The sequence below is a fragment of the Podarcis tiliguerta genome, assembly GCF_965153285.1.
Source record: "Podarcis tiliguerta genome assembly, chromosome: 10".
Lineage (NCBI taxonomy): Eukaryota > Metazoa > Chordata > Lepidosauria > Squamata > Lacertidae > Podarcis > Podarcis tiliguerta.
Window position 1 is genome coordinate 51468355 of NC_139543.1, and position 17243 is coordinate 51485597.

At 43.1% G+C, this 17243-nt stretch overlaps 1 protein-coding gene and 1 long non-coding RNA gene across 5 annotated transcripts in view; one reads left to right on the top strand and one right to left on the bottom strand.

Moving 5' to 3' along the window:
• Positions 1-17243, bottom strand: part of TBXAS1 (thromboxane A synthase 1) — a 210556-nt gene that overhangs the window by 70542 nt on the left and 122771 nt on the right. For all 3 annotated transcript variants that reach the window (XM_083401502.1, XM_083401503.1, XM_083401504.1), the window contains exons 7-9: positions 11621-11709; positions 9739-9887; positions 6260-6390 (exon numbers count right to left, since the gene is read on the bottom strand). In XM_083401502.1, the coding sequence (XP_083257628.1) occupies positions 6260-6390; positions 9739-9887; positions 11621-11709 (369 nt within the window). The remainder of the gene's footprint in view (positions 1-6259; positions 6391-9738; positions 9888-11620; positions 11710-17243) is intronic.
• LOC310658982 lies at positions 1824-8668 on the top strand. 2 transcript variants are annotated; one of them, XR_014502562.1, is made up of 3 exons: positions 1833-2106; positions 3783-5096; positions 8440-8668. It is a non-coding gene; the product is annotated as an uncharacterized lncRNA (long non-coding RNA). The 2 variants fall into 2 exon arrangements; XR_014502561.1 differs by lacking the exon at positions 8440-8668 and having other exon boundaries at positions 1824-2106; positions 3783-5178.

Sequence of the window (17243 nt, forward strand, 5' to 3'; positions counted from 1 at the left end):
TTTAAATCCAGTTATAACGGGGGGGGGGGGGGAGACACAGCTTCCCTGTCTGGATTTAAAAAGTAGCTGAAATATTTAGGATTGCAGCCCAAGCACATGCCTTTAAATGAGGAGTGCCTGAGGAATTTGACTTGATCCACGGCTCTAAAGTGCAGACAGGAATGAAATTATCCTTCAGACTGCACTTCTCCAAATTTTGCAATAGTTTTTGCCTCAAAATATAGCAAAATGTGTTTTGAAATGCCTATTTAGGACAGGAGTGGGAATCCATTTTCAGCCCACAGGCTATATTTCCTGGCTGTTGGTGAGCAGGTCCAGAGGCAAAGATGGGCAGAGCAACTACCGTATTTTTCGCCCTATTGGACGCACCGGCCCATAGGACGCACCTACTTTTCAGGGGGGGAAATCAAGGAAAAAAATATGATTTCCCCCCCGCAGCTCTGGGAGCAGCGGACAGGCTGCACGCAGCCTGTGCGCTACTCCAAGACCTTCTCCCTGCTTTTGCAGGAGGTGGCGGAATTCCCCCACCTCCCCCAAAAGCTCACAGGAGCTGTGCGCGACTCCTACGGGCTTTTCGACTAGGAGGGAAAAGGGACTGAAATGGCCAGTCAGTCCCTTCTCCCTCCTCGGGGAAAAGCCCCCAAGAGCGGCGCGCTCTTCAAAGGGTGAGCGGCTCCTGCTGGCTTTTCTTCGAGGTGGGGGAATTCCCCCACCTCCTAGAAAAGGCAGCAGAAGCCAGGGAGCCCCTTTAAAGAGCGTGCGGCTTTTGCCTCCTTTTGCGGGAGTTGGGGGAATTCCCCCATCTCCCGCAAAAGCCCACAGGAGGGAGAAGGGACGGACTCAGCCAGTCAGTCCCTTCTCCCTCCTTGGGGAAAAGCCCCCAAGAGGGGCACTCTTCAAAGGGTGTGCGGCTCCTGCGGGCTTTTCTACAAGGTGGGGGAATTCCCCCACCTCCTAGAAAAGCCAGCAGAAGCCGCGGAGCCCCTTTAAAGAGCGCACGGCTTTTGCCTGCTTTTGCGGGAGGTGGGGGAATTCCCCCATCTCCTGCAAAAGCCCACAGGAGGGAGAAGGGACTGACTCGGCCAGTCAGTCCCTTCTCCCTCCTCAGGGAAAAGCCCCCAAGAGCGGCGCGCTCTTTAAAGGCTGTGTGGCTCCTACGGGCTTTTCTACGAGGTGGGGGGAAAAGCCAGCAGAAGCCGCGGAGTCCCTTTAAAGAGCACGCGGCTTTTGCCTGCTTTTGCGGGAGGTGGGGGAATTCCCCCATCTCCCGCAAAAGCCCACAGGATGGTTGGAGAGTAGCGGGATGGCGTCGCGCGCCTTCCCGCTGCCCCCGATCCCCCTCGCCAGCCCCAGAGGATGGGGGGCAGCGGGAAGGCGCGCGACGCCATCCTGCTACTCCCCAACCCGGCATTGAGGCTGGCGGGGGGGAAAGCAGCGCTTCCCCCTTCGCCAGCCCCAGAGGATGGGGGGCAGCGGGAAGGCGCGCGACACCATCCCGCTACTCCCCAACCCGGCATTGAGGCTGGCGGGGGGGAAAGCAGCGCTTTCCCCTTCGCCAGCCCCAGAGGATGGGGGGCAGCAGGATGGCGCGCGACGCCTTCCCGCTACTCCCCAAACAAGCAAAGAGGCATAGGCCTGAGAAGCCAAACACCCAGGCTGAGAAGCAGGGGCACCGACAGTGTGTGGCGTGAGGAGAATTCTGGGAGCCAGATAGAGGCAGCAATCGGCCCTCAGGTTCCACACCCCTCTTTTCAGTCAAAACATGTTTAGAATTTCATATACTGAGCTATATATTTGTGTGCTGCTTTTAAAAAATAAATAAATTGGCAGATTAATGTGGGAACAGGATGGGGGGGGCGGGGAAGAACCTATGAAGACTGAAACTTGTCCATTTCTCCCTTATATACTTTTTACTACAGCATGAGGCAAGGCAGCTGCCATTTTGCCTCACGTTCCTGAATGGGTCGCATCATCCATGCCGTTTCCCTGCCTGCTGTAAAAAGGAAGACTAAACGTGCGCCACACAGTAGGGCAGGAGAGGAGGTGCATAAACAAGGGTCAAAGAAAAGCCACTTCATAAGTCCCAAGCCCAAAGTGTAGTTAAGTGTAAGACACATGCCATTATGTGATTTGTAGGCGTCTTGCTTCCTGCAAACGCTTATGTTACAATAAGCTGCTGAAATTCGGAGGGGGCCTTAACAGGTTTTTTTGAGCTCCCCTTAAGTCTTCTTCCTCTGATGGAGAGTCACAGCAAAAGAGCCAATTAATCTAAGTTCTGGCCTATGTGTTTTGGTGATTCTGCAAAGGAAGAAGATTCATACCTCCATTTTAGCCCCCTAAAAAAAACCTAACCCCACTCAGATGGAAATGACATTGCGGTCAATTTTCCTTGAGGGCTGATTCAAGAACAATGAATTATTAATCCACATGACAGTTTTCATGATAGGAAGCAGCGGAAAAAACTGAGGAGGAATTGTGTGTTTTAGAAATTCCCTGTTTGGGCAGGTTTACGTTTAGTTGTAGCTTTTATGAAACTCATTTAAAATTTATTACAACCCACATCTGACAATCCTTTTTATTTATCTGCCTTCAGGATTGACCAAACGTGTAAACCCCCCCCCCCCACAAAAACACCCACCTTTAAAATGAAGCCCAAAGTGCTTTGTACTATAATTGTTGTTGTGGAATACCATTTCTGCTTGAATTATTTTCTTTTTTTAAAATCACTGGAACAATCTTATGGCAATGGGTAGATAAGGATTCTTATAAAGAAATAAATCAGGGTGCAACACATCTGAACACAAAGTGGAAGACTATTTATTAAAACAGCCACCCACTCATCTAAACAATCAGTAAGAATGCATGTAGAATTTTGCTTTGTTCAAGGTGAAACTCAACAGTGTACTGAGGTAAACAAAAACAACAGAAATACAAAGCATTTATCCTGAACCTTACTTATGGGCTCAAAAGCCATCTGCATTAGTGCAAAGAGCTTTGAAACACAAAAAGGAGGCTCTCCACGTTGCCAGTCTCCTTGTACAATTCTGATGAGGTATATAGGGCATTTCTGAAGCATGGACCTAAAACATCCCAGTAGGAGAAGATGTCTATAGTTTTGATGGTGTCAGAAAGTTACCTACATTTAAACGGTGGCAGAAAGACCATACGCAACTGAGAGCAAATGGAATGGGATAAGAGCAAATGACATCACAGAGCTCAATCTAAATTACAAAACTATCAACGGTTGAAATAAATCAATATTTTAGTGTGATAGCACCTACATTTTGGATCTCACTGTCTACTGTTGTATTCCTTTTGGTTCCTGCCTCAAACATTTTTGTTTAGGCAAGCCTAGCCACATACATAGATGTTAACATGTTTTAATCTCTTTTTCTACTGTTAATTTTAATTATTTTTTTAAAAAAATTGACAATTTTGATATTTCTTGTAAACTTCTTAGAGGCTTACTAAAATTAAGCAGTACATAGATTTTGTTAATTAATTAAATATTTCTAAAACTTCCCATAATTATTTTTACCCTCCCGCCGTACAATTATTTTCTAGCATACAAGGAAGGCTTTATTTAATATAAATATTTAAAATAAACATCATTTTTCCCACTTAGGCTATTTGATTTTTTTTTTACCTGCAGCAACTTCACCACTGATCCAAATTTAGTTCTTTCCATGCTTTCACAATATTTACAATATTTCCACAAGATTATATTTAGTATGTGCTCAGTTAGTAAGATATTTGTTAATTAATATTCTTTATTTCTGCAGGTCTGGAATTTGGAAACTTGCATCAGATCATGAAAGGGCAGCAGTAAGAACGGAAGTGAATCAATTAAGCTTGTTTCTATGAAGCCTGCACTGGAATCTGACGGGTAATCGGAGCACTTACATACAAATTTAGTTAGCAGATTTGAAGGGCTCTTGTTTTCTTTCATTTTCTAATTTATGAAACAGGAAATACAATGTGATCTACAAGGATATTTTAACAAGTGCTATTATAATCAGAGGCTAAGACCTTATTCACACTTTTGCCAAGAAAGCATGGGTCCTAGAGGTTTTCTGCTAGAAGGCACAGGTCTGAGCAGTTTTTCATCTGCCCCACAGTTTCATCCAGGAAAACCCACTGTTTACTGCTGAATCGGAACAAATGTCAATCCTCAGAAAAACCAACTACAGTGGACACTCGGGTTGCGAACGTGATCTGTGCAGGATGCACGTTCGCAACCCACAGTGTTTGCAACCCGCAGCAGCACGTTTGCGCACGCGCAGGTTGCGATTCGGCGCTTCTGCGCATGTGCAAAGCGCGATTTAGTCTTCTGCGCATGCACGAAACCCGAAAGTAACCCGTTCCGGTACTTCTGGGTTTTGGCGGGTCCGTAACATGAAAAAACGCAACCTGAAGCATCTGTAACCCGAGGTATGGCTGTAATGTTTGTTGCAATTCAGCGGTAAACAGTGGGTTTTCCAGAAGGAAAGCATGGGGAAATTATCTCACAATGGAAAAATGAAACCTAGAACGGGCCAACCAAAAATTTGTTGTCACGAGGGCCTCCTCCTCCAGGAGGAAGGGCGTTGGCCTTGGGCTTGTGCTAAGTCTCAAAACACAGCATGAGGTTACTAGGAAATCTGTTCCTCTTTCCAGCTCTAAGCTTGGACCAGGGGTGGGGTGGGAGTGGGGAGTAGCAGAAAACAAGCTCAGAGCTGGAGGTGCAAACCTAATGGGCACTGCCAACCCCCAAGTGCCCCTTGGGCACAGAGGCAAGCCCACGGCACTGTCTCATGTCTCCATTTCCAAGTTGAGGAGAGGGTGCAGTCATGTAGATTTGATTTGGTGTGTAGCTTCGGCCTTCGACTCTTTTCACTTTCTAGAGCTTGGCTTCCCTCTCACCATAGCAAGGAGAGGAAGACTACTGAACCCTTAATATGCACAAATGGTGTTGTACGTATTTATGGTTCATTTCAGCTGGGGATGGAGATGAAGGAAATTAAGCTAAAGGCTTCATGGAAGAAATGAGGTTTGAGCTGTGGCCTGAAGGATGTGATGCCATGCAGAAGTTCAGGGAGGGTGTTCCAGCACCAAAGGTATGATGAAGGATGAAAGTGACAAAAGGGAAAGAGATATCTATAATAAGGGAGCACATAGAGAGAAGAGGCAAAAGAAAGAGAGCAAAAAAATAAAAAAATTACAAATGTTTTTTTAAAAAACCCAGACTGGAAGAAATGTCATGCTTTTAAATGGATAAAATTACTGGGCTGGAAATTTTTGCAAGTTCTAAGTGCAATTTTCAATGCTGGTTTTAATAAGAACATATGAGTCACCAGAAAAGTGAACTTTCTGTACCCTTTTCACAGCTCCAGTTGCAATGTACATCAAGAAGTGCAAAAACATGTAGAAGTCAAGAGCAAAATAATCAGCCAAATTGTTGAACACATTAAGTTTGCAATTTGGACTGAGGACTTTGCCGCGTTGATATCATCTCTACAGTTAGCAGAGACACTATAATTCTGAAGTATGCTGGATGCTGGGAGTGAAAAATTAGGCAAAGGCTACTGCCATTGTGCCTTGCTTAGGGGCTTTCTTGAATAGGCATGTCCAAATCCCAAGAGACTGCAATCTACTCCCAGTATAAAAAAAACTGGCAGTGATCTACCCATTGTCACTGGATGATTGAGCTTTTTGGGGGGAGGGCTGCCCAGAGTTGGTGAGCTGTTTCTAGGGGAGAGTGCCCAGAGTTGGTGAGCTTTTTTAAAGAAAATCACAGTTGACCCATTGAACATGTCTATCCTTAAAAAAAAAAGTAAAGGACCCCTGACAGTTAAGTCCAGTCACGGACGACTCTGGGGTTGCAGCGCCCATCTTGCTTTACTGGCCGAGGGAGCCGACGTTTGTCTGCAGACAGTTTTTCCAGGTCATGTGGCCAGCATGACTAAGCCGCTTCTGGCAAACCAGAGCAGTGCACGGAAACGCCGTTTACCTTCCCACTGGAGCGGTACCTATTTATCTACTTGCACTCTGACGTGCTTTCGAACTGCTAGGTTGGCAGGAGCTGGGACCGAGCAACGGGCGCTCACCCTGTCACGGGGATTTGAACCGCCAACCTTCCGATTGGCAAGCCCTAGGCTCTGTGGTTTAGACCCATGTCTATCCTAGAGGCAACAAATTAATCACTGTAGGAAGCAGTGGACTAAATGCACACAATCTGGTTGGGTCATGCATGGCTCTACCTACTATAAAGAAGTCTTACCTCATTTGGGTCTTGCTGGTCTCTCAAAGCAATCATATTCTTAATGGCATTGATAAAAAATCCATTCACCTCATCTCGTTTCTTATTTGGCAAAATCTGAAGCAGGGGGACCATTACGAACGGAAATGCAACTTTAAGAGAGTTTCAAAAACAAACAAACCATCATTAGCTATTAATGCAAATATCCACAACCCCTAAGTATATGGATTTCCTTTCCTTTCAGAGTTTTTAAAATAAAAAATACTACTGCTTTCTTATGTTGTCATTGTTGACTAGAGGGTCGCATATACTTTCTCAGATTACTCCGATTACTGAGATGAACACATGGTTGTAGGACGCATCTCATACATTTTTCTAATTTACAATATTAGAGCTGGGCAATGGGAGTTGAAGTCCAAAATCATTTGGATTAGGGCATTAGGTTGGGGAAGGCTGTTCTACAGAGAAATAGGATTCAATGTGTGTTCAGGGTTCTGCAACATTGCAATGTATGCCATAGCACACTTAATTCATTATGAGGCCTTTAAAAACACACATACACTTTACAAACCAACCTGCAAGGTAAGACAGCTCTGAGAATGTGACTGGAAGGTTACATTAATTCAATTTCCATCATCCCTTTTCATTCTGGAAAGCAGGGTGCCTCATTTAATGCCCTATTAAAGCTTATATATACTTCTCCAAAGAGACTAACTGCAGCAAACTGTATTTACAGACTCTTGAGACAATCACAAGGTTTGTCTCGGGGCTGCAGGAAAGTTTTGTGTAAATGTACCCTTTAACTAAGTGAACCATTAAATAGAAGGTCACTAAATGTTTCTGGTATGTTTTTTTTCAAATGAGGAATTTGCCCCGAAGTATTTTTCCCTTCATAGGAACTACCTTGCTGCATAATATTCATAAAGCTGTGTGCATGGCACAAATCTGAGACTTGATCAATTGATTCCTATAGTAAACCGCTAACTGCCTTAAACTGGAGAGCAATAAATTCCAATTCTACACACTGAGTGGCTATTATCATAAACAATTGAACGGACTAACATACAGTGGTACCTCAGGTTACATACGCTTCAGGTTACAGACTCTGCTAACCCAGAAATATTACCTCAGGTTAAGAACTTTGCTTCAGGATGAGAACAGAAATTGTGCTCCGGAGGTGCAGCGGCAGCAGGAGGCCCCCATTAGCTAAAGTGGTGCCTCAAGTTAAGAATAGTTTCAGGTTAACAATGGACCTCCGGAACGAATTAAGTACTTAACCCGAGGTACCACTGTACTAGATAGGTGTGTCAAATGGAGAGAGAAAAACTCCATCTACACAGAAAGGTGGAGTGCAGCAGAATTCTATGACTGTGTGATTGGACGGACCTTGGGTTCATCTTTCTGGATACCCAGAAGCCAAGCAGGGCTGGGTGGAGTTAAAAATTAGACCCTGCAGTTAACCTGTCAGGTAGTGCTTGGTAAGAGTCAGAATTAGTTTTAGAAATGGCTTACCAAGGGATTACCTGGGTGGTTAGGGGTTTGCTAGGCAGGGCAAGTCAGTTTATTTCCTTGAGGGAAAAGAAAAGATCCTACAAGGGGCTGGAAGGGTTTTACTGGTTTAGTAGAACAAATACCCATTTTAGGAGGAATCAGTTTAATCAGAAACAGGTTTAAAGTGGAAGTCTTAAGTAAAGTTATTGATTTAATTCTGTAAAGTGATTGTGACTGAAACAAAGTATTCTGCCTCATCCAAGTATCCATTAAATTTTAACCCTCATAGATTGCATATAAATAAAATTCTTGTTTTGTTTCCAATGTGCCTCATCATTACTTTGATGTTGTTAAGGGATAAGCAGTCACAGGTTTTGCTTTCATATTTTAGTAAATGCTACCACATAAAGAGAGTTTCAGCCCTCTCAAGTGTTACTGACAGGGAGCACCTCAGTTTTTAAAACAACCCAGACTTGGCCATGCTACATTGCTGGTGGTAAGAGTGCATAGGATTGTAGCCCTTGTCTATTGTTATCACTGTTATGGTTAGTTACATCATAAACAAAAATAGTTGAAACTAATCTTCTTGAACTCCACTGCTCTTTACAATTTTTTTTTTGGGGGGGGGAAGGATCACCACCATAAATGTCTTAAGGAGTAACAAATAAATGATAACATGAATACATTATCTGTTTTAACCATTTTTCCAGTCAATGCTATGCTTCATGTGCCTACCTGAACGTCAAGATCCTCTTCTGAAGCCCTGCTACAGGTGCCCCCAGTACTGAATGATTGCCACCCCGGATAACCACCAGAGAAAGGACCTTTTCAATCCCAGCACCTCAGTTGTGGAGCAGGCTTCCCAAGCATGCTTGCCTGGGGCGATCCTTCTTGTGTTTCTGGTGCCTAGTGAATACTTTTTTGTTCACACAAGGCCTCTTAAATAACTATGTCATTGTGGCCTCCATTTCTCAATCTGTGTTCAATTTCGGGTTTTTGAGTGCAGTGCAGTGAGTTTTTGTTTTTTGTGGTACTTATGTAACTTTTAATCTGACGGATTTGTGATTATTCTGTATTTAAATTATTTTTACTTACTTACTGTAAACTGCCCAGAAACCTTAATGATATGAGGTGACACACAAATGCCACACACAAATAAACAAGCTCATTTTTTAATCTACTTAGGTTGCAATCCTGTACCCACTAACCTAGGAATGGGCCCTACTGAATTCAATGGGACTTACTTATCCTTTTTATTGCACTTTTCCTACTTCTGATGTATTTTCTAGACTGTGGGACCCCTGTAGTTTGCACTTTCTTTTCCCTAGCAACCAAGATACATCTTTCATGTGGAAGGTTTGTCTGAAATAAAAGGGTCCCCAAAAGTTATTTTCTGCAAATACTACTAAACTATAAGTGTTGGTGGGTGTTAAAGAATCTTCTCCCTCCCCTCCCTGGAAAAAAAGGCAAATGTGAAAACTTTGCAAAGAGGTTTGGGCATATCTCTAGCTCTGCATGACCTAAACCCAGGCACTAAGTAAGAATTCACTGTGTAGTTACAGTACACACATCTATTCAGAAGCCTCTTTGTATTTAAAGGGGTTTACTCCCTAGTAAGTGGGTATGGGTTCACAGCCTAATCTTTGGTTTAGGGTTGGCATGGGGGGGGGGGACAGGTTAAGCATTTTCTAGTTGGAAATTTATGGGGGAAATGTCACCATGACTGTATTATCGAATTTCATGTTATACACTGTTCTCTATGGCACCCACATGCCCTCTCAACATCTGCATAGTGCCCACTAGTCCAAAAAAGGTGTGTGACCCTTAATTTAACTGTATTAATACATTCTCCTTTTACACATGTTTGAGGCCCTTGCATACTCTTTCGTCTTCCCTGTTGCATTTTAAACCACTGTCATGGACAACTTTTGGTTTGTAACAAACAATTGTTTAAGGAAAAAAATAGGACCAGTTGGACCATGTACAGAGCACTGTGATGTTATACTTACTGGCTAGGATTAAGATGGGTTTAAATAATGAAAGTTCAAAGAAGCTTCTGGTGTTCTTAACAAAAGCATCCTCAGGATTCTTCTGGGAGTCCACATGGGTACCAAAAGCCACACTAGCAACCACATCCAGGGTAAAGCAACTGTAATTCCTGTAAAAGATTTAAGAAGGTTGCTGTTGAACTGCAGTGTTTGTCATCCCACGTTTCTGTTTCTGCCTTTGTTGCAAAACTGTCTCCTAGGGTTTATTTTTCTGAGCCTATTTAAGACAATTTGAGTTTTTATATGTGCCAAGCCTTTTAAAGATTCATTTCAGGATGATATGTCAGGAGATATTTATAAAATGAAAAACTAAGCACATTATCTTCTGAAGTTGATTGTGAATAATATTTATACCTTTCATTTTTTCAAATGGTAAAGAAGTTGTACTTTTAAACTACAAAATCGAATGTATACTTGCTAATAATTCTAAACACAACAAACTCCCCATTTTCTGAATCTGAGTTTTGCAAAAGTTCTGGGGCCGGTTCACACATAGGTGTTTATCTGATGATGACTGCAACATCAAGTGATAATTGCATTTGTGAATGGGCCAACGTAAATATTGCCAGAGGCAGATCTTACACAGGGCCTAAAATGGTACACATTATGATGTAATCAGTCTACACATTAAGCTGCCAGGCACCAGGCATACAGTACTGAGTGCAGAGAAATAAAAATATATAAATACATATGTACCTAACACACACACACACTTAACAGAATTCACTTGGTTGCGTTTTCACTCTTCACTCCCATCATGTAGCATCATGTCAGTGCTGACATAGGAAAACGCAAGTCAGATTTAATGCTAAGTCAGAGCACAATCCTAACTACCTGAGTACTAGAGCTGGCGGGGGTTATCAGCAGAAGTGTTTCTCTGCTGGGCTCTGCTGCTGTGCAGACCCTTGCTGAATCCACCAAAAGTGAGAGCAAGCGAGAAGCTATGCTGGCAGTGTTACACTGGTGGTGCTGGATCTTAGACTGGACACTTCCTGAAGAGGGGCCTGATTGGGGTTTCTCTGCTGTGCCAGCCTGGAGCTAGCACAGCAAAAAGGAAAATGCCCCACTTTCTGCCCTGGCCAGCAGGAACTGGCAGGGCTCAGATGTGACAGAGGATCACCTATTCCATGGCTCTCCGGCCACTCTTAGGACTGCTCTGTTATATACTAGTTTATCAGGAGCTGCATCTGGAAACTGAATGGATATCATAAAATCTTTTCTCAACCACAATCTTTTCCCCAACGACAATCAACAAGCAGCAATAAAAGAGGCAGAATCTGCAAAAGGAAGCTTTCAATTAACACTGGAAAGGATCTTTGTCAAATGGGTCTGAGTTATGAAGACGGATTGCTTCAAGAAACCATAGTTAAAGATGGACCACAGTTTAGGGTTCAGATGTGGTGCTAAACTGTGGTTAATTTAAAAAAATAGAAGCAAAATTCTAATTTCCCTGTAACTGTGGCATGGAAAGGAGAGGAAAGAGGGAGGGGAGTGTGTGAGCCCAAGTCTTGCCTAGTCTCACTCCTATCAGGATAAACTATGGTTTATCACAATGGCTGGATGCAGCCACTAAGAACATTCTCCCCCTGCCCCCCACGGATGCTACAGGCAGCTACAGATTAGATACTCCACCACAATTACTTTTGCTTGTAATTGCTACTGTTAAAATATTGTGCTATAGTAAAACAAGGGAGGGGGCAGATATAATTACTTGAAAGTGACAATGTCCACATCAAGACAGAAAAAATTAAAAACTCCATTTGTAAAATAATTGCATACTTAGAATAGCTTGGCAAATCAAGTACCTGAAAAAACTTCCCTCGCTTCTAATTTATTAAAGTACCTTTGGATGTCAAAAGCTGTGCCAGAATCTGCATAGACCTTTAAGTTACTCAGCAGGATGTCACATGCCTGGTTGATTAGCGGCACCATCTAAAAAGGAGCACATGCACACAGTGTAATTAAAAAACACACAATACATTTCTCTACATTAATTGCATACTGCAGGAGGTAAGTGCTCATAGGAGCTCCTGAATCAGTGGATAAAGTCATTTTCTTAGGGAGGTTTTACACGCGCGCACACAAATACACATTCCAGTGATAACATGCTCTCTGTCCAAGACTGATGGCCACAGGAGATGCTTCCCCTGCTTTCCTGTTTCTGTTGTGGCTGCTCACTGCTCTTAGATGGGAGAATAGGCTGGTACATTCGTGAGAAATGGAACTTGTACCTGTAGTGTTGTACAATCTGTTTACCCCAAGCTGGAAGTAGCAAATGCCATGGGAAATGAGAAGCCTCTAGGAGCATGTGTGTGTATGTGTGCGTGCAGTGGCTGCTATATTGCCAGAGTTTGTTATGTGGCATGGAGATGCTGGGCTCCACATGCACTTGGCACAGATCTGCCCTCTGTCCATCAGCACAAAGACAAGTGCATGAACAGCTTATCTTCTGCCACCTTTGAAGAGGAAGGAAGGAAGAGATCCCTTTGCATGAAAGCGAGAGCAGGCTCTGCCGCTTGTGTTCTCAACTAGGATCAATTGCTTACACCAAGCAAGCAGCTGACTGGCCGTTGCTAAGCCTGCACCAAAACTCATATGGTCAGAACACTGTTAATTTGTCTACTAGCTTACCAGCGACCAGTGCTAAGTTGCCTTTAGCTAGCCTGTGGCACCGTCACTTAGAACATCTGGAAACTGAAATGGATATCCCCCAAAGCTTCATTTGCATAGCTCAAATTATGACTTTCAAAAGGAGGAACTGTGGACTCCCTCCTCAGCTCAGCCAAGCAGGATTTCTTATACAGTGGTACCTCGGGTTACATACGCTTCGGGTTACAGACTCCGCTAACCCAGAAATAGTGCTTCAGGTTAAGAACTTTGCTTCAGGATGAGAAGAGAAAATCATGCTGCAGCGGCAGCTGGAGACCCCATTAGCTAAAGTGGTGCTTCAGGTTAAGAACAGTTTCAGGTTAAGAATGGACCTCCAGAACGAATTAAGTACTTAACCTGAGGTACCACTGTATTTAATACGCCTTGTTTAGACCTTCTAGAAGCTTATAAGGGGCCAATGACAGCCCCCTCCCAGCCACCCTCCGTCCATCCATCTGAGGGAAAGGATTTCTCTGCTAACATAAGAGTATACTCCTCTGCTCAACCGCACCCCCACCCCAATATAAACAACTTGCTGCCACCAGATAAAGGGAGGGAAATTTTCTACAAGGCTGCCGTGTTATCTTTCAACCTTTGCTGGGTAACTTTTTATACCACAAATATTCTGGTTTGTTGGGTTTTTTTTGTCCTGCCTTTGTTTTGCTATAGCCCCTCCAGACAGCAATAAAATGGCACCATTGGGAAAGGTGGTGGTTGAGTATCTTAGATGGCTTTAAAAAATGGAATTAGGGAAAACAGTTTTGAGGTCTTTTTAAAATGAAATAAATTAAATAATTTTTAAAAACCATGGCATATAAAGCTATCAATGGGTACAAATCATGATGGTTGAGAGTAAACATGCCTCTGAATCACCAGCTAATAGGGAACAGCGGTGAGAGAAGTCTGTCACCCTCATCTCCCGCTTGTGACCTTTACAGAGGCATCTGACTGGTAGCAGCTGGAAAACTAAATAGGCTTTTGATTCCACTAAATAGGACTTTGGTCTGTTCCATCAGGCTCTTATGGCTCTTAACACAGAGAGGAGAAGGATCAAACTCACCACTTCATCTTCTGCACTTTGATCAGTTATTTGCGTACAAAGAAACATGCATTATACCAAGTCAAGCCATTGGTCCATGTATCTCTGCATCTCTCCAGAATTTTAGGCAGTGGCCTCTGCCAGCCCTATAAATCCCAGCCAGGAGCTGAACCTCAAAACTTCTGCATGCACCGTCAATGCTCTCCTAGTAAGCTATGGGTCTTTTCCATAGATGCATATTTGAGAACCCTGCAAAAAGCAGGGTCTCCCAATCATGCTGAGGAGCCTAGGCACATACAATATATCATTAATATTAATTAATTAATTTCACGTATAGACCACCCTTCATCAAAAAACCCTAGGGCAGTGAACAAGCCATAATAAAATTATAAAATACAAAATGCCGTTATTATAACTTATAAAAAACCTAAAACATCAAAATCACAAATTTACGTTTCACAATAATGATCCGGCGGCTGGTAACTTGGTGCAATAGTATAACACAAAGGCCTGGGTTATAAGTGTGTAGAGCTTGTGCACGCAGACCAATGGGTTGTGGGATGAAGGAGTAGTGCCGTGTATTAATCTGCTCCTTGATTTGTTGGTTTAGCCAATACGCAACCCCTTATTCTTCTACAGGCTTTCAGTTCCTTTGCGCCTCTTCCTTGTGGACCTTGCAACACCCCACTGCCTCAAATGATTCTGCTCTTTCCCTATCATTTTAATTTGCCTGCCACCCACAGTAGCATGCTGCTACCTTACTGTTTTTCTTTTGTTTTAGTTATCCTTGCCCTGGTTCTCTTCCAGCTGACCCCTTTTAAATGTTTCCATAATCATCCCTTTTCATCTGCCAGTCATGTCTTCCTGGCAAAGATGCCTATCCCACAGTGCTCTCTGACAGCTCAAGAATTACTCGCAGTCAATCTCATTTCCAGAACAGGAAACAATCATAATTTACTTTTTAAGAAGAAAGGGGGGTGGGGAGAAAGATGGTAGGATATCAAATTTCACAAGAATCATCTTGCTTGACAAACACTTCAACAGACGGAAAGCTCGCGTGCTGTCACTAACAGGACCAGGACAGTCCAAAAATGATGTCATTGTTACCTATTGTGCATTTCCCATTTTAGACCTTGGGTTTTGCCAAATAGCATGCAGGAGTCAAATAACCTGTCCATGGAAGGGAAATGATCTCAACTTCTGGGCATTTGGATTGGCTGTTTATGGCATAACAAAATAAAACATAAGCAATATGCTCGCTGCAAATATTTGATCTGCCAATTATCTCATGTCACTGCTGTCTCGGCACCAAAGTTCTGCCAAACAAGACTGCAGGAGTCTGTTGGTGTCAAAAACATTATGGCATAATCCTGCCAGTACATGCCTTGGCACTTCATTCTTCATATGGGCATTTTACAGGAGTGCTTGTTTATGCCACTCTAATGCCAGCACCGTGATCTTCTAATCAAATGTTGTTTTAATTCTAAAAATGGTTATCTACAAAACTGTGCTGCAGCAATATGATTGTTAATAACAGAATAAAGTTGCTACCTTTGAGTATAATGCCCAGATCAAGGGAAGTAATAGTACCATTTTATTCTACCATTAACAGACCCAACCTGGAGTGCTGTGCCCAGTTTTGGGCACCACAGTTTAAGAAGGATATTGAAAAGCTGGAACGTGTGCAGAGGAGGGCAACCAATAAAATAACAGTCAGGAAACCAAGCCTTATGAGGAATGATTGAGGGAGTTGGACACGTTTAGTCTGGAGAAGAGGGAAAATATTCACAAAGTTTATTTCCAGCAAATTCTCTTTCCACAGTTACGCCCACCCCTCTTTTGCATTTGTGTGGGTAGCTGATACTCCTTAGGATCTCCATGTGTCCCCTAGACTTTCAGCTGATGATACTGTTTCATGCCACCCCAATCTCTGAGATGTGAGAGACTCCAGGGGTTCTGGGCTTAGGACTCAATATCCTGGTCACGAAGGTCAGTGCAGAAAGAGGTGTATTTGGGATGTATGGTTTTATTTACACCCATTCTATAGCACAGAGCAAATTCTTTGCATAGGCTAAATCATGGTACTTAGTTGCCGACCAAAGCCACTACCTTGACAGGTTTCCTCTTATACCTTCTACCATCACAGGTACAGGATCACAGGTTCTGGAAGTGGACCCAGTGGCGCAGCATGGGCTGCCAGCTCCCGGGACTGTGTGGAGGGATGGGTAGGAGGGTGAGTAACAGAAGGAGAACATATGCACATTCATTCCTGAAGAAACCAGAGGCCTTTCTCCTGGGCATGCTCAACCAAGAGGTACACATGAAGGATAGGACATTCTTTATGTACGCTACAACAGCAGCAAGAATACTCATCACAAAGTATTGGAAGACACAAGAATTACCCACGCTGGAAGAATGGCAGATGAAAGCCATCGATTATATGGAATCCGCAGAAATGACTGGCAGAATCAGAGACCAGGGAGAAGAGACGGTGAAAGAAGATTGGAGGAAGTTTAAAGAATATTTACAGAAACATTATAAGATCAATGAATGTTAGAACGACATCAGATTGAATGTATAAGGTTATTGGTTTAAAACTTCCAAAATTAGAAGATTCAATATTTTAAGTTATAAGTATTGAATAAGTTAAATTAAGATATTCAAATTAAGACAAGAGTTTAAACATGACAGAGGGAAGGGATTTGTTGTTTAATTGTATGATTTGGAATACAGGGAAGGGAGGTTTGGGGAAGTCGGAGAAATAAGTTAACGCAAGGCTATTATGAAGATAAGATTGTTTTTATTTCTGTTGTTTTGATGTTCTATGTTTGTGTAACTGTGTATTTTTTCTTTCGTATTGTTTGTTGTTTATTGTATGTTGTTTTTTATTTCTTATGTAAAACTGAATAAAATATTTATATATAAAAAAAAAACATATGCACATTCAACTGCCTAACAGAGTCTGTGTCACCTAGAAGATCACAGCCGCAGAGATAAGAAGAGTCATTCCGTTGTCTGGAGAGGTCACTTCCTGGTTTGCATGGAGTAGCTGTTTTCAGCGGAGCCAAGTAATGGAAGTGTGCAGCTATATTGAGGCAGTGCTGGGTGTTGAAATTTTGTGCCCCTAACAATGTTATGCCTGGCCTTACCGCCCTGTGGGCTGCCCCTGCCCCACTACACCACTGAATGGACCCAATGTTTCATCCAAGCTGACCAAACTCACAGCAATACATTGCACTTGTTCTTGGCAGGAATAGCTGATGTTGTGTGATCAAGGGAAGAGAGGAATCCCCACCCTATTAAATGCCAGGAAGCAACAGGGGTGGCAGGAGGTACAGTGGCTAACTAGGTAGCCACCCTTACTGATGCCAGCGACCTGCATCCGTGCCAGTGGTAGAAATCCAGCCAATGAGCTTGCATTTGCACAGTGCAGTGCAAGGCCACCTGGAACTTACAGGTAAAAGTGGAAATTCCTCTCTTCCCCTTGACAGCCTTGCAGCAGCAGTTCACTGTTTCAGGTAGTGGCTAGTTAATATCTACGAGTTTTGCAATTGGATTTCTGTGAATAAAACTATCATGGCTGTGTCTGCCCTTAAGGTAGTATCTGGCCAGAGCCTTGGAATGCTAATAGGTTGGGATATTCAGGTGATGCCGCTAAATGGGAGCTAATATTTAGAAGATTGCTTCCAGAGAAGGGGATAGCAAGAACACATTTTCTTCCTCCCTCCTAGCTACGAACGATGCAATCCAGTTCTGTGTGTGTCCCCACAAAAGGGAA